This window comes from Salvelinus fontinalis, chromosome 32, assembly GCF_029448725.1.
Source record: "Salvelinus fontinalis isolate EN_2023a chromosome 32, ASM2944872v1, whole genome shotgun sequence".
NCBI classification, from domain to species: Eukaryota; Metazoa; Chordata; class Actinopteri; order Salmoniformes; family Salmonidae; genus Salvelinus; species Salvelinus fontinalis.
In genome coordinates this window covers 28857696-28876584 of record NC_074696.1, presented here as the reverse complement: position 1 = coordinate 28876584, position 18889 = coordinate 28857696, and the positions used below count along the sequence as shown (strand labels likewise).

Genomic DNA, 18889 nt, shown 5'->3' with positions numbered 1-18889 from the left:
CCCATGATTTGACGGTTTGAACATGCGCTGTTCGGCGCAAGACCACGGTTAGCCGCGATGACGTGTTTATACGCATGCGCTTAGCTAGCCAACGTCGCCATGACATCGCCTACTACAAGTGTGATCAGGGATTTCTATTGGAGAAGCCGTTTTAGCCTATCTCCATACTGTAATGTCTTTGGTACCATAATGTGGGTGGAAAGAAGATGTGCACAATGTTGCAACAAAGTATTAATAAACTTGCTATTAGAAAGAAACATTGTCTCCTGAAACGTTTCTTTGTTACTTTGTAAAACAACTTTAAAGTCTCTAGGCACTAGACTACCAACCCATTAATCAAATATAGGCCTAGCATTGCATCACATTTAAAAAAAAATATTTTACATATAACCTTTATTTAACTAGGCAAGTCAGTTAAGAACACATTCTTATTTACAATGACGGCCTACCCTGGCCAAACCTGGACGATGCTGGGCCAATTGTGCGCCGCTCTATGGGACTCCCAATCACAGCCGGATGTGATAGAGCCTGGATGTATCATGTTCAGTTTGTCACATGTTCAGTTTGTCAGGAACTGTAGCCTAAAAAGAGACAGCCTCACCAGCAGTGTATCATATTGACATTTGTTTATTAACAGGTGAGTCAATGATGCACATGTCAACACTACTATGCGTTGTTCGCAACTCAGTTGGCAATAAAGCTTGCTACATGATTTGTCAAAGTGAGCTATAGGCCTACTGTATCACATTCTGTGGTTGGTGATAACAGTCAACATAGCTACATTCTTTGGTCTAATAAACAGCAAAGCAGAGAAATCAAGTAACACACAATATCAGGCCTATTGTTTGTTTTGTGCTTCATTTATAACCCCTATACATTGAATACTGACATATAGGCCTAATTGAGATAGTGACCAGAAAGGATATATGGTATGAGGAAAATGGGTATTGGGTATTCATTTTGTGGGGAATGATTGTGAATATTTTTAACCATACTTTCAACTCATATGACAGAAACATATGCAAAAGCAAGCATGCATTTTTTTCCATAATACAGTGTATCAAAAGATCAGAGGTAGATTTGAAACAAAATTAAACAAATGCATTTCTGACAGTAAGTCCTGGTATTTTTCCAACAGCCTACAATGAATATGATTATATTTGACACTTTAGTATTTAAGTAGACCTAGTGTCACACGCCTTCAGAAACACAAAAGAGATATCAGAGGTTTATTTAGGTTGCTTGAAGTTGTTAGGGTGTTTGCCTGTCCTGGTAAGTATAGATAAGGTGATTTGTTCAAGAGGCGCTGTTGTACCTACATACAGAGTAATATACCCCTCCTGCTTTGAGTTCAGTATTATCATGATATACAGAAATTCACCGGATCTCAGTACCAGCACCTCAAATGTTCTACTGCTTGAGCTCCTGTTCCTCTTATAGAATATTAGCTCAAAAGTATTGTGGAGCTCCTGAATCTAAATATAAACAGTACCGGCACCCAACATGAGTACCGGCACCTATTTCAGTTCAAATTAAGCATAGACAATATCAATGCATAGAATAATACCAACATGTCTGATGTATTGATGCAGACAATGTATAATCACAAAAAAAGAAGAACAGTCAACAGTAATTCAACAGCATTTCTATGTGAGGAAAACATTACATTGCAAACTGAAACAAAAAAATCATTCACACAAAAAATGGATAAACAAAACTAAGAAATCATTCAAAACAATCTCACAAAATGAATGGACAAATCGATCTTGATTTTTTTTTAACTCAGTCATTGTCCATTTTCAAAAACATCCTGAGGTAGACTTGTATAGATTCTTGACAAGGCATTTCTGTCTTGTTCTCATACAGTAAGAAATATTTTATAAAAAAACTCCCACCTACCCTAAATGAAATAAAAAGAATAGGCGCATTGTCTGGACTCTGGAAATTAAGGATCATGTTACAGCCTAAATACATGAAGTGACAAAATACTAGGCTCAAACGGGTATGACTGTGTGTGACATCAAGTGGCAAATGTCAACATAAGCTCTTGAAAGGACATCAACAAGGGCAGCCTCGACCAGAAATCGCCCCGTGTCATTTCTAACCCACCGGACCATTTTTTTTCTTGAACCCCCACACCGGACCATTTTTTTTCTTGAACCCCCACACCGGACCATTTTTTTTCTTGAACCCCCACACCGGACCATTTTTTTTCTTGAACCCCCACACCGGACCATTTTTTTTCTTGAACCCCCACACCGGACAATTTTTTCCCTAAAGGCCTCCATTATTAGCCAGATAATGATACATTTGTGAAAAGAAAAAAAAAGTTAGACAGGCCCACTTTGCCCGAAATGCCAGATGGTCAGTCCACCCCTGGTCATCAAAATGCTTTGTCTACAAAAGGGGCCCATTGTGTAGTCCCTATATGGAGAGGTGAGTCTACTCTACTCTAACTACTGACTGACTACCATGCAAAGTAAAAACGGAAATAAACAACATTATATTAATATCGTGACGAAGCTGAATATGTACAATAACCACAAAAAGCGGGGAGGTCAATGGTTTGCTGCTTCAGATTGGTTGTGTGCCACTTCTAGAGAGAGACCAGAGAAGTAACTTAGGGTGTCTAAGGAAATATCATGCTGCTCTATTACCTATGCTGTCTTACAACTTGATCACCAATTAAGTCAGAAAAAGACAGCAAAACTAGAATATAACATTAAATATAGCTAGCTGTACTACAGTAACGTCATAGCAACGTGTAAATAGTGCATTTCCCTTTTGGCAATCAATGTTCTGCATGGATTTTCCGGCAACCCAGCCTATAGGCTATAGGTACACACATAACACACTTTACTACTCCTTCCAAAGTAGCTCCTCTTTAACATGAGGATTTCAGAGAAATGAAAGCCTGGCTGCAATCATAACAATCAATGAGAAATTAAATATCTTTAAGAAATACCCATACTCCTACACATGATTAGCGCAGAATATTGTTGCATTGGTTTAAGCACAATACACTACATGACCAAAAATATGTGGACACCTGCTCGTCGAACACCCCATTCTAAAATCATGGGCATTAATACGGAGTTGGTCCGCCCTTTGCTGCTATAACAGCCTCCACTCTTCTGGGAAGGCATCCCACTAGATGTTGGAACATTGCTGCAGGGACTTGCTTCCATTCAGCCACAAGAGCATTAGTGAGGTTAGGCACTGATGTTAGGCGATTAGGCCAGGCTCACAGTCGGTGTTCCAATTCCTCCCAAAGGTGTTCAATGGAGTTGAGGTCAGAGTTCTTGCATGCCAGTCAAGTTATTCCACCGATCTCAACCAACCATTTCTGTATGGACTTCACTTTGTGCATGGGGGCATTGTTATGCAGAAACAGGACAGGGCCTTCCCCAAACTGTTGCCACAAAGTTGGAAGCACAGAATCGTCTAGAATGTTATTGTATGCTGTACTGTAGCATTAAGATTTCCCTTCACTGGAACAAAGTTCCATGAAAAACTGCCCCAGACCATTATTTATCCTCCACCAAACTTTACAGTTGGCACTACGCATTGGGGCAGGTAGCGTTCTCCTGGCATCCGCTAAATCCAGATTAGTCCGTCGGACTGCCAGATGGTGAAGCGTGATTCATCACTCCAGAGAACGCCTTTCCACTGCTCCAGCCGACGAATGGCATTGCACATGGTGATCTTAGGCTTGTGTGTGGCTGCTCGGCCATGGAAACCCTTTTCATGACGCTCCCGACGAACAGTTAATGTGCTGACGTTGCTTCCAGAGGCAGTTTGGAACTCGGTAGTAAGTGTTGCAACCGAGGACATGTGATATTTACGCACTACGCGCTTCAGCCCTCATCGGTCCCGTTCTGTGAGCTTGTGTGGCCTACCACTTTGCAGCTGAGCCGTTGTTTCTCCTAGACGTTTCCACTTCACAATAACAGCACTTACATTTGACCCGGGGCAGATCTAGCAGGGCAGAAATTTGATGAACTGACTTGTTGGAAAGGTGGCATACTATGATGGTACCACGTTGAAAGTCACTGAGCTCTTCAGTAAGGCCATTCTAGTGCTAATATTTGTCTATGGAGATTGCATGACTGTGCTCAATTTTATACACCTGTCAGCAACGGGTGTGGCTGAAATAGCCGAATCCACTCATTTGAAAGTGTGTCCACATACTTTTGTATATATAGTGAATATTATGAAGTCAACTGAAAATGAAGCCCATTGAAAGAGAAAGTAAAAAGTAAAGCATAATTGTTTGCTTAATATGGCCATGAATCTATCAAGAGGCTAGAACCAAAGCCGGTTGCTGTTTAAATAGAATTGAGCTACAAATTGTGATACTTTATCTATTAGAAAGAGAGGTAGAGAGTGACAATGAATAAATAATAAATATAAAAAAGATCATATCTATATACATTTAAGTGGTGTAAAGTATTCCATCCACTCCTGTAAAAGAGGAGTAAATACTAAACCTATAACCATCTTATTCAACACTTGAGTCCCTTTATCATAGCACTCAGTCATGAAAACATGTCCTTAAAGAAAGAAAATAACGCTCAGGTCCATCCAAGAAAGAACATGTAATACCTTTGGCTTTCTAAATAGTTTTCAAGTACAACGAGACAATGAGAAACAAGTAATGTATTTGGGCCGTGTATGAGAACACCCCTGATATGTAGAAAATGTTAGAAAGCCATGTTTACATCCATAGTAAAAACTGTGGGACAGACAGACAGACATACAATCGACGCTATCCTCGCATTTAGCCTTGAGGCAAGGCTTTGTAACATGCAAGGGAGGGGGCCACATCCAACCACCCATGAGACAAATGAACAGGCTATGGCACTTATGACAAGCTGTATTGTACACAGTCCAATCGGCAACCATGGTGTACCAACATTCATACAGCAAAAAGGGTTAAACATTCACTTGGCCGTAGAAATGCACAACGACTTATAATACCTGAAGATTTCAATAAGCAGAAAGACACACTCCTTTTTGTCCATGAAACAGTCTTAGAGTCAGGACACCTATATCTGTACATTCACATGTATGATTGTATTTCCTTTACCTTTTTCTAACAAAAGCTTTTTGGGAAACATGGTATACAGTGAGAGAGCAGAGCACTCACAATCGTCTCCAGGAAAATCCACATAGGCTACCTCTTATTTAGCTGCAGCAGGGAAAATACAATTAAAACACTCAATCTCAACTATCACATCAATAAAAGTACACATTTCTTGCTGTTTGTGCGATAAATAAAGACAACCTGATGTAGTTCCAAAAGCAGCATTCCAATGAAACCTTTTGATTGGCTGAATCCCTGAATCGATCAATCATAGCTCTCCCTGTGGGGAAAGGGAGCATGGCTCTGCTCCTCTTCCTCGTCCCTCAGTGATGATGCTGTTCCCTGAGCGCCAGGGGAGGACTGCTGTGCTTTGATTGGACAGTTGGCCACCATGTGACTGATGCTCTGGCAAAAATGGCACTTCTTGGGCTGAGGAGGTAGCTGGCATTCTTTGGCATGGTGGTCAGGTCCTCCACAGTTGTAGCATCTAGAACAGAGTGGGAGAGGAAAACAGACAAATACAATGATTTCAAACTGTTAACACATTATTCCACCAGAGGGCAGTGTTCTTCCACATATAGTTTCAGATTCCTGAATTTCCTCAGATCTCATCTACACTGAACAAAAATATAAACGCAACATGCAACAATTTCAATGAACTGAGTTCAATGAACTGAGTTACAGTTCATATAAGTAAATCAGTCAATTTAAATAAATTCATTAGGCCCTAATCTATGGATTTCACATGACTGGGCAGGGGCGCAGCCATGGGTGGGCCTGGGAGTGCATAGGCCCACCCACTGGAGAGCCTGGTCCACCCACTGGAGAGCCAGGTGCACCCACTGGAGAGCCAGGCCCAGCCAATCAGAATGATTTTTTCACCACAAAGGGGCTTTATTACAGACAGAAATAATCCTCAGCACCCCCTTCCCCCTCATCAGACAATCCCGCAGTTGAAGAAACTGGATGTCCTGGGCTTGGGTGGTTACTTGTGGTCTGCATTTGTGCCGGGTTGGATGTACTACCAAATTCTTTAATACAACGTTGGAGGCGGCTTATGGTAGAGAAATTACCATTAAATTATCTAGCAACAGCTCTGTTGGACATTCCTGCAGTTAGCATGCCAATTGCACATTCCCTCAAAACTTGAGACATCTGTGGCATTATGTTGTGACAAAACAGCAGCCTTTTATTTCCTCCAGCACAAGGTGCACCTGTGTAATGGCCATGTTGTTTAATCAGCTTCTTGATATGCCACACCTGTCCGGTGGATAGATTATGTTGTCAAAGGAGAAAGGACCACTAACAGGGATATAAACACATTTGTGAAAAAAAATTGAGAAACAATGTGCCTCTGGAACATTTCTGGGATCTTTAATTTCAGCTCATGAAAAAATAGGACCAACACTTTACATGTTGCGTTTATATTTTTGTTCAGTATATTATAAGATTAAGTCAATCTTGAGAAAGTATCCGCGTTAATAGAATGACGGCCTCTTATGTATGCATAGTTTACTTACTGCAGGATTGTATGTGTGTGTGCGTGCGTGTGTAGGTGTATGCTTGCGTGTGATCATTTTAGGAGGTGTATAGTGCATTAAAACCAATGCCTTAATACATACATGTCACACAATCTTAAATCAGTAGATCTTGAGATTATAATGACAATGGGGAATTTTGTGATTGCATTAACTCCAATGCAGATGAAGCCCTGGAGCATCAGAACCTTCCCAAGCTTACTACCACTTCCCTCCGTCCTCTGTCCTCTGCCCTTTTCCTCTGAGTACCAACCCCCTACCATACACACACATACACAAACACACAGACCCTCTCCTAGGGAGCCGTTGGTTATTGATCAGTGTGGGCACCAGGGTGGGAGAGGAGAGCAGAGGGGGCTCTTTGTTTCAACACTGCACCCTGAGCTCTAACCCCTGACCCCTCTTTCTCTCTGGCTTTGCCTTCCCCCACCTCATTTACACAACACACCCACTGTTGCCATGGCAGCCATGACCTATGACCTCTCTCAGGGCACTTACATCTGGTATCAATTAAATGGATAGGATCCTTTTCCCTTTCCTGCATCCCCTATTCCCTCTTTACTTCTGAATCCCACTGTTATGATTGTGAGTCAGCGAGAGAGACAGAGACAGTGTTAGATACACTCACATCTATGTGGTGTTTGATGTCATAAGAATCAATAGGCACATAGGTGCCGATTCAGACCTAGGAACTGTATGCCTTTTTAACGCACGCCTTCCCTACGCACTTCTCAGTAGTTGGTATTCAGACTTAGCGTATGTAGGTAAGACTTGAATGTAGACTATGGAAAATGCATTCAAAATATAGAAAGATAGCTATGAAAACATATGCATATTTGTCTCAGTTTCAGAACCCATGGGTAGATTTAAAAACACTCTGATTTTACACATGATTTCTGTTTAGGGAATAATCATGAATCCTACTTCATGGAAAAATAGAGCCTTTACGCACTAACCCCAAGAAGTTGCTTTTATTCATTCAGAAAGTTGCCACATTCAGATCATTAATGGTAACATTGGTAACATTATATAGCCTACAATATAATTATAATATGGAGAATAGTATACAATAGTATGATATAATAAATATACCTGCACTGCTTAAGTTCAATGTCAGAATATGCATAGAGAAAAGTACATAAAAAGGGAATAAAGTTATATTTATACGTGTGTAACTCTGTCCTGAATTTCCCCCAAAGACGATAAATAAGTCTGTTTGATGTCAGCATTGTGGCTAAAACGATAAACTTGTCAACTTTCATAATGATGATACCAGATATTTTCAGTGACTTCAACACCCTCAGACTATTTGTAAACAACCTTGCCAGATGAGCTCCTTGTTAATATTGCAGCGATCTTCATATTTAATACTATAAGCAGAGTGTTACAGTGTTTCCATATCATGGAGTTGTTTTGAGTAAGTGGGGGTGTTAAGTGATGCATGGTTAGGCTATGCACCATTTAAAGATGTTAATTGAACAATCTCACCTGTCCCCCTTGGAGCGTCGTTTCTGTTGCCCCTTAGGTCTCTTCTCACTGCCCACACACTGTGCTCCCCCTGGCCCCGTCACCGTGACAGACTCTAGGCCTTTAGACGACTTCTTGAAGGTAAACTCCACCGCCTCGCCCTCCTTCAGGCTGCGGTAGCCCTCCATGTGCAGCTTGCTCTGTGTAGGTTGAGAGGTGGAATAGGTGGTTAGAGATCAGGGATAGGAAACTGTTCCAAAGCCAGAAGACCTCTATGTCCAGTTTGCTTTGTATAGGGGAGAGGGAGCATGAGTGCGCTCAGAGGAATGGTTTAGAACGGCATGAGAACTGTTCTAGGTGAGGGTCTGAGCTTACTCTGTGAGGGAATGGGGAATGAGGGGTCAGGGTTGGAGAAAGGTTCTTAGGTCAGGAAACCGTTGAGAAGATGTGAAAACGGTTCTAAGCCTATGAAGGACTGTGGAGAGCAGTTCTGAGGCCAGATAGGGTGCCCTTCCTGTGCCTACACGGTGTGAATGTATTCCCCAGCCTGGTCAAGAAGCAGACACAAAAAGATTTGAAATAATTGTTTGTGCATATAGCTGGTCAGCTTCACATGTTGTCTTCTGAGGTGATTACAGCTAAGAGCTGTTCCTTAATTGGGTTGTGCATGCATACATCAACGTTCTGCATAGGTTTCAATACATCAATGGAAACATCCAGGCCCTCTCTCTCAGGGGCTAACCCCTCAGCCAATCCAGATTCCAGTCCCATTGACATCCCTGTTAAAACATCAATGACTACTTACTATACCCCTCCCCCTTCAGAATGTGTGTGCGTGTGGACAGCGTTACCCCTCCCCCAAGGTAGTCACAGCATTCCAAGCTCCAACCCCCTCCCCTTTCTCTCCACCACCACACACACACCAGCCAATAGACTCTCCAAAAGAACTACATCTGGTCAAGTCCCAGACTGACCACTGCTAAGGATGCTGGGAAATGGGGGGGGGGGGGTAATTCTTGGGATAGCTGGCCAAAGGCACATAAAGAATGGTTTCAAGAACATATGTGTCCATCTTGAGAAAGACATGTCCTTGCCATTGTCACCCTTGATCCAGGGGCTCTGGAAAAGGAAGCTTGAATTTCGTGGCAACTTAGTTCTATCTTCTTCATGTGCTTTGCCAAGCTGCCTGAACAGCGATAGGTATGACACCAATTTGATACCATGAGTGTTCCAAATGAATAAATCTAAAGAGCTCAATGTGAAGAATTATGCCTTGTTCAAGACCTTCCAGAGACACAGAAAGTGCCACTCATCATTATACTATGCTCATAGAATTGTTTCGTTCAAGCCAATCTTAAAATGCTGTGGAGCAGCATTTGATGATGATGGTGAGAGGGCTGTGATGTGGAGGGTCCGTTTATGGCCCTTGCATGCCACCCGTTTTAACTCAGACACCCATCTCTCTTCTGGGGGGTTTGAAGTGATCATCGTGGGAAAGGAATCCAGGTCATGATGGCCTGACAACCTTCAGCATTCCTTCCTCCAGTACCAACCCCCGTCAGGAGCTGAACGGCCCGGAACTATCCCCTGACCTCTCCTCCTTCAATCACCCCCCCACCCCCACCCACGTCTCCCTCTCTCGACTGCTTTCTTGTGAATTAACACAGCTCTCAAGCTCTCCCTTTCTCTCTCCGTTTCTTTCAATCTCATTCTCTCTCACACACAAATACACTCTTATCCACACACTCACACACTCATAATAACCCAACACACACACACTCTTAATCCCCCCCCCACCCCCCACACACACACAACCTCTCCACCACACACTCTTCATTCACAGATTAGCCAGATCATTCACAGATTAGTACAAGATCACAGCCAGCAGGATTTCCTCTCTGTTACATTGACAACAGCAGTCATTGTCCAGCAGTGCCTACAGGCCCCTATAAGGACAGAGATGGATTAGGAGCAGGGTAATGTGGGAGTTTGAGATTTTTTTTATAGGTGAATCACTAATTTTCTTCCTTTCGATTAAGCAATTTACGGTAACATGTAGCAGAGAAATTTGAGGTTAGGACTTTGGTCCCCCCCTGTTTTACAGAGGGCGGAGGACTGGGGGTGGATGGCTGGGGAGGGTGGATGGGTCGGGGCTACGGGCAGAGGGGCTGTGTGGGTGGGAGTCAGGGTATGGCTAGTCTGGGGTGGGTGGGCTGCCACACGAGAGGCCAAGTCCCCTGATGTTTGAAGGCCTTTATAACAGGAAGCAGGGTTGGATGGGGATTGAGAGGAACGAGGCTTGTTATCTCTGTTTAGACTAACCCCTGTCTCTCTGTCTACTCCTTCTAAATGCAATTGCTAATATTAGCACTTTTGGACCAAATCCCTATGTAAATCAATCTCCCTCGTTTAGCATGTTTTAAATGTCATGGCCCAACTCTACCTTGAAGTCCCTCAGACCTCTACCTTAACTCAGGAAGGACGGAGGAGAAGGTAAGATTCTCGGCCGTTATGGTACTCAGCCCTGTTGATAATCTCCAGGTTCATTTGATGAAACAACCATGGATTCATTAAGTTGTCCGTTGGGATACTGCGCATTCCATTTGAAACAACAACTAGAGTCCCCCTCCTGTTTGACTAATTACGAAATTTTAGATAACACGTATTCCCCCAGGATTGACTGTCATTCATTATCAGCCTTTGAAACGTTTTGGGAAAACAAAAAAATTGTCAATATTTTGTTTTATATTGAACCCGTTCTTTGTTATTTCGAAACCAATATTCTCATTGTCATTTTCTGGTAGGTTTATTGAAATAACAAATGCAAACAATCTATTATTATGAAAAAGTACGATTTTTGTCTGTAAGTGTTTCATTCATTAGCTAGTTTTAGGGCAATATGATAATCATGTCCCTAAAGGCTACCATAACCTTGCAACACCTAATCAGAAACCTAATCAGATTCAACAACTGATTGATTAAACCAAGCACCTTTGTTCTTGGCTGTCTTATATCTTCCTTTAGAGAAGTTATTTCACATGATGTCGTTTCTTGACAACAACATTAAGCTTCTTATTTGACACTGATTTCAGCTGCCATCATGCAGGCTAGAAAGATGATGGGCCTCAGAGTCCAGTTTGAAATATCATCTGAACACAGGATCAACAACATCTGGTTTTTAGTTTTTTAAACTACTTGACTTTATTTATCATGCTGGTTTTGATTTGGTAATATTAGCTACATAATAAGTTAGAACTGAGTAATAAACTAATGTAGGCCTAATAAGAGTTTTTTTGTCTGTAAAAATAACATTATTAACCACATGCACTGCTGAAAAATAGGCCTACCTATTTTAGTAAAGGCTCAAACTTGAATCAGCTGACTATTTCAAGATAATGTTGTCAAATGTTTAAAAGAAATTAAAAGCCCTATTGCCTCTTGCCCAACATATAAGCTATGAAAACATGTAAACTATGAATTCGTTTTGAATGAGTGCTGGAAAGTGATTTTTCAAGCACTTTAAACAATGACAGATAGGCCTATATATTTGCATGATCGATCAATCTCTAATCATAAATTAAAATGCTGAAAATGCTAAATCACGGAGGGAAACGAATAATGACCTACATTAACCTGACAAAAGTGGGATATTTACATTGTTGATAAGTTTAAGACATACACGGGGGCATTCGGACCTGGTTCGAGCTCGAGCCAGGCCTTGATGAACATCAACACCACATTCTTCGAGTCCCAGACCCACAATGGAGCTCACCTGATGAACGAATACATCGACAGTCTCCTCGAGCGGTGTCCCATCTCTGTTGGTCATGGACAGGAACCCGAAACCCATCCGGACGTTGAACCATTTACACACGCCGCTGCCACGAGACGAACCCAGATCCTCCTCCGAGCCAGTGGCTTCCTCCTCTTCGTTTTTTGCACAGCCCCCTTTCGAGAGAAAAATAATGTCACTCAGTCAGTTTAAAAAATATAGATGTTCGAAATATGGCATATCTTGTCAACAATCCTGGCAGGAAAACGAGTTGGGCCGGCTCTTACGCTGAAGTTTTTCAGAATCGGTTCTTTGGTTCGACTTGAAGAAGGCATTTAATGGGTTGCGAAATGGGATAGAGCTAGAGAGCCGCGCAGCAAGCTAGGAACACATGGGTGTAAACACTGGCTGATATTCAAAACAATGTCGATATATTATCCATACGATATACACTTTTTTATTTTGAAAAGCTGGAATATTAGACGGTCTCTTTTTCAAGTTGTTTCGAAATGGAAACGTATACGCTAATAGTGATAATAATAATATACCTAATAATTATTATACGTAACAAGACGATAATAATTATGCATTATTATAAATAAATAATATATAATTATAAATAATAATATGCGTAATGAATATAGGTTAATCGAAATAATCTCATCAAAATGTATCAATTGAATAAATATAAACTTTTCAATCATTATAATAATACAGATTGTAACTTGTTGATTTACACGGTACAGGCCTAAATGATTCCCAAGCACGTAAGGGATTGACTCTGATAATGTAGCCTAAATAAAAGTTTAATCCCATGAAAAGCCACGAGAACCGAGAACACAATATCTTTGGATATTTGAAGAAAAGAATATAGAAAATATTAATCTTGAATATTCAGTTACCAATGACAAGTATAAAGCCAAAGGCATCACCTATAGTCATAATTTATCCCAAAACTTCAACGCAAGCACTGAAAACCATTCTTCCGTGGAAAGAGATAGTAGGTTCCAAATCGAAGAACAAATAATTACAACAACATTCTCAGGCAAAAGTGTTTCGGAGAATGTTCCTAATTTGAACACTGATGACAGATATACCTGTAAACTGTTGTTCGGAATAAGAGCCCATCCCTTTCCCGGGTATATTTTAATCCAGGTTACCGTGTCCTCCTCTCCCAAATCCCCCTGCCCTGCCCTGTCCACCTCCAACCCTTCTCCACTCTACACAATAACACTTTCCCGCATACGGTTTAACAAAGACGCAGAAGAGGAACGGGTCAGCAGTGGAGACAAACAAAGAGGGTTGGAGATACTTTCGCCCTGACAACCAGTGGTGTAAGACTGCTGGGAAGTATTTCTCAAAAGAATCCCCAAATCTGAAAGACAAGGCAATGAAACCCAACCCACCCTCTTTTTGTCTCTTCTCATATAGAGATCTTTCCATCGAATCCCCCCCAAAGATCTTCAAAGAACCTTTGGAACCACTAGAACAATTGCCTGTACCTTCTGCCATGGTTTGGGGGGTTCCTGGGTCTCCTACAACTCCAGAAGAATCAGGCAATAAACGCTGGTTGTATCGTCAACAAGCACGTTTTTCAGTAATCCCTCTTTGAAAAATATTGTATTTTCTTTCTCCTGGTCTCTTGTACAATACGGAGAGCGAGCCCCCTCTGACTCTCCTATACCTCTAATATCAACCCCCACCTTTTCGGTCCAGCCCACCATGTGATGCTCAATTGCGATCTTCTGGCTGATAAATTAGACATTCCACCGTGATAGGGCCCAAATTCGCAGAGCGACCAATCAGCGGCAAGGACCACCTAGCTGTTAGCAGCGGGGCCTTGAGCGACCCCCACTCTTTTCCAGGACAGGAGAGAGCCACAACCCCCACACCGCCTGGAGCATTTGAATATGCGGATAGTCAGTCACTCAGGTGGATAGCTTCACGGAAACCATTCAAATTAAACCTTGCTCTTCCACATTCCACACCAACATGTTTGAAGTTAAAACGAAGGACATCTAAATCCAGAAGCATAAATCAACCTATAGCTGTGTTCTGTTTAAGTTTGTTGCATTCACACAAAACACACTACAAACACCACATTAAAATACATATATAAACCAAACAGAATATAGGTCGATATCAGAAAAATACATTCAGCAAGGGGCAGGAAAAAAACATGAACATTTAAAGTAGCTGATCTTACAAAAATATCCAGGATATGACTACATGCATTCACCTTCGTTATTTCGTTTGAAACAATTTGAGCTAAGATATTTTGCTACTGTCATACATGTTTAGGACTACTATCGACCACACGCTGTAAACAAATAAATAAACAAACGCCTATCTCTTGAGATATTCGTTCCACACAACCCTCCGGTGAAGGATGCTCTTATCATTTACCATGTTTGCTATTGTGTCCTAGCTTGGGGCTGCACGGTCTGTGAAAGGTCTTTTAATTGACTGATTTCCCTCAGAATCGCTGACGGATGCAGATAATGAATGTGAACGTAAACAGCGGTTGTGTTGCCTTGTGTGAGAGGAGGGCCTATCTTTATAGGCTATATGTAAAACTTGTCGGTCCCTGCACCGATTTGACACATATTGACACCGCTATTTATGGCCTCTGAAACCCAATGGTTCCGCGACGATGAGTCACCTTTACCGGATCTGCGCTCTAACTCAGCCATCTATGCTTTTCAATGGGAACTGTCATGACATTGACAGTGCAGGGGTCATCCGGCTTTCCTTACAGCACTGACTATACACCATTAACTCAATAGGCTACAAGACTTCATTTGATACAAGGGAACCTCATCACCTGCACCCTCCTCCTGCCTTACCCTTCTTCTTTACATGTGGGCCAACGAGACCACGTGTGACAGTCATTTTGGGATGGACATAGGATCCTCCATCTTACCAAACCATGAATCATCCTAGAGCATGACCCACCGAAGAGATATGTAGAGAGAGCGAGAGAGAGCGAGAAAGAGAGAGATATGGGGAGAGAGAAAGAGTGATAGAGAGAGAGGGAGAAGAAGAAAGAGGGAGAGTGGCAGATGGAGGGATCCAGGGACAGCGAGAAAGAGAGAAAGAGAGATGAAGAGAGAGAGGGGTTAGCTAATTAAAGCTAAATGACTGGTTTCATTCATATTCTCCTCTAATAATCCTCTGTCTCTCAGGCCTGCTGCTACACTGCAGGCTTCTCTGGGTCACCATGGAGACGAAGGGCCCTGGATCTGTCTGTCAGAGAACAAAGAGGGCTGGCCTTAAGGTGACCCGTGTCATACACTGGGGCTTAGTAATTACAATGCCTGGACACGTGCTCACTGGTCACACACACTGCAACCCCCCACCCAACTGCCACACACACACACATGCTAGCAAACACACAAATGCATACACCCACACCACCAGATGTTATGTAATAGTGACTGAAAGGGCTGGGGGGTCTATGTGTTGACCATCATTCCTCTAACAGCAGGCAAGATATCTGTAAGATGATCTACAACCAGGCTACAAGAGTATATTGTGTTTATCTTTTGACGAGGGTTCATTCATTTATTGTGCGTATGTTGTGTGGGGCATGAGGTGTACTGATCCATGTTTTCATATCAAGAACTGTTTGAGTAGTTCACCTGAGAAACACACATGTTAGGGGCCTTGTGGTTGGTTGAAGGAGAAAACATCCCAGTGGCTCCATATGATTTCAGCTGTCAGCTCCCCTCTCACCTTCCTCCCCCAGGGGACAGAGCACTGATCAATAAGCTGATCCATCTATACCTGATCCATATATCATACTATGATGCTCTGTCAGATCGTTTTTTTTGTGGGAGGGAAGACTAACATTTTGTTAGAAAAGATTGTGTCTTTAACATCTACTTTTTTCAAATACTGTGGTAAATTTTTCAGATGCACGTGGTCATAACTGATAACACTTGTCTTATGTTCAGAACCTTTGAGCATTCATTGGAGTTAAACACTTATTTCACCCCTGAGTTATTCATGCAATATCAACGTTTTTTGTGAAATACCATGAGAACATTTTCTTTAGTCACCAATGCATCAAATAATGACAGGCTCACTGTTTAGTTATTTTAACTCATGTAATCTAATATCAAAAAATGCATGATACAATTTTCAAAACTGATATACATTTACATTTAAGTCATTTAGCAGACGCTCTTATCCAGAGCGACTTACAAGTACATACATTCATACTTTTTTTGTACTGGCCCCCCGTGGGAATCGAACCCACAATCCTGGCGTTGCAAGAGCCATGCTCTACCAACTGAGCTACACGGGACCCCAATTTTTGAAATGCTGAATAGAAGGTATTTAGCTATGTACCAGTATGTACCATTTTACAGCATTAAAAAAAACAATTGTATCCAATGTAAAGTTTGGAGCATGTTGAGAAAAATGTCAGTCTTACCGTTTCAGTAATCTTCCTGTAAACAGCACATACATAGAATAAATCAAAAAATATAGGGGTATTATGGCATGTACTGTAAAGCAGAAGTCTACAGTAAAAAGGTATTGGGATAGCCTGTTATGCCAGTTCTGCCCCTTGCAACATTGCACAAGATCAACTTTTCTATGTGACCTGTTACTGTAACTGCTACAGTATCACCTCTCTCTCTCTGCTTGACAAAATCATCAGCTTACAGTGTATCAATGAAACTCAGATAATGAGTGGAATATACTGTAATTTACAACCCAAGTATTTCAGCAGTGCATTGTACATTACTGCATCATAATTTCAAATAGAAGCACATAGGGAAATGTGTAAAGAGGTACTCTATTATATTGAAGCACACTGGCTGATGGAGTATGATAATGATGTAGTATTTACCACATCCATATATGATTTGGTTTTACCTTCCAACCTAAATTTACGTCAATTGATACATTTATGATGTAAAAATATAGCATTTTACAATGTTTGGAAGGTCTCCAAATGTATAGTAAACCAGGCACTATACAGTTTTGGTTCAGTAGTTCTCAGTTTTGAACAGTATGATTACCCGTATTTAACAATTAATAAAATGTAGCTAGAGTGTTTGATTGGTTAATGTGTTGAAGTCAGTAACATGGAATAAGACTATTGGGACTGTTGAGAGATCTTAAGGTAAGACAGTCCATCTCCAAGCCATCTGCTGAGGGAACCAATACATCAAACTACTGTGACACTGTCTGTTGGTTTTGCTGATTATCTGCCAATAGGGGTTGAGCAACAACGGTCCTAAAAACAGTTCCTTTTCACATAAGAATTTCAGATATTCTACAGTCGTGTGTTTGAGTGTGTATGTGTGAGTGTCAGAGCACATAACATTTCTAGCTCACATTTGACGATAAACGTTCAAATAGCATTTTTGTTCTCTGTTTTATTGTCTCATATACCGGATAGGTGCAGTAAAACGTGTTGTTTTACGAGGTCAGTAGTACGGCGCCCTTTGTGATATTTAGGATTAAGTGCATTGCTCAAGGGCATATCGACAGACTTTACACCTTTCCGGCCTGGGTATTCGAACCAGCGACTTTTTGATAACTTATCGATAGACAATTTCAGCACCTTGGACAGCTCTTATCGTTAAAGAGAACGCCCTAAAAACGAACCGTTAATGATTTTTGGAAAGTTCTATCTAGCGCGTCCACGAAGACTAGGCCTAGTATTCAGAAGAAGCATTCATTTATCAAGACACAACGTTGTATTTTTTTTCATATCAAGTCAATTCCAGAGCTATAACACGAGATTGATGGTTTACTTCAAGGTTTCTCGAGCTATATCGTTATTCGATAACGAAGTGTCCATGTTAAATTGTTCTCACAATTCAAACTCGTTTTAATGATACACGGAGTCCCCCTAGTGGTGACGGATGTATATGCATGCACACAGTGAGAGATGACATCTTTCTCCATCATCACTAAAGACCACTGAACTTGTCTGTCACTTTCATCAATACCGTATGCCTCGGATGCTCACCAGTCATATTTCTCACATCAAGATTACTGCTAAACAATGTCTCTCTCATCCCACTAGATGTCACTCTAGTTCTGTTACAATTTTGCGGGGGCCTATACTGGATCGAGGCTTGTTTGAATGAAATAGATGGAGTTTATATTTTCGTACATAAAACCTAAAGACAAACTCATATACAAATCATAATGAAGACAATATCAACAGAATAACATAATGAAACAAATCTGGTTAGCTATATATGATAATGATCTTTGAATGATGGGTAAAATAAGAAGCCTTTAAAAAAGAAAACAAAAAGGAAAAATAAGAAGCTTTAGCCTATAAAAAGCAACACAAGCACAGTCAGGTTCCCTCCATAACAGAAAAGCCTGACTGATTATTATGGAGAGAGGCGAGCTGTGCCAGTGGGCTCGAGCCGGGGAGAAGATCCTAGCCGTGGGTGTCCACTTCACTCCGGTTCCCAGTGCCCGCTGCCGGTGCTGCGACCCTAATCCCACCGTGTGAGTGGGTATCTGCCTCCCAGTAGCTAATCCTGCCAGGCCTTCTAGCTCGTCCAAAATGATGTGGTGGGTGGCATCATCTTTCATCTCAACCATCAACTTCAAAGCTTCCACATATTTAAATGTTTTTGACATCCTCAGCCCACGGATGCTTCGTGGAATTGGAAATATCCTGTGTGAAATGCAATAAAGATCAAGACGAAGTATTTCAAATATTTACGATTCTGAGTTGTTTGCTTCTATCTTTATTGGTATGGAACAAAATAAATCATAAAAGTGCCACACAAGAGCCCTTAGCCCTCTGTTATTTTATCTTTGTCATTGCTTTCACTCTCCACTACCATAAACGGACAAACTGTGTTCCACAGCCTGTAGCCATAGGCTATTTCATATAGCCAAAATCATACAAATGTAATCTCTTTTGTTCAATAAATAATAGACGTCAATGTGTCCATATTGTAACATATAGCCAACATAGCCTATAGTGTGAACAGCCAAATGATCCGTGAGAGAACGGATTTTCAAATAGGAGGATAGCAA

General features: G+C 41.4%; 1 protein-coding gene across 1 annotated transcript; it reads right to left on the bottom strand.

Annotated features, from left to right (window-relative positions):
- Positions 1–642: 642 nt before the first annotated feature.
- LOC129830580 (protein lin-28 homolog A-like) lies at positions 643–18436 on the bottom strand. The gene is made up of 4 exons (XM_055893146.1): positions 18252–18436; positions 11864–12062; positions 8113–8291; positions 643–5573 (listed from the first exon to the last, which is right to left on the bottom strand). Exons 1-4 carry the CDS (start codon positions 18434–18436, stop codon positions 5351–5353), a joined length of 786 nt encoding a protein of 261 aa, XP_055749121.1. The 3' UTR covers positions 643–5350.
- Positions 18437–18889: the final 453 nt, after the last annotated feature.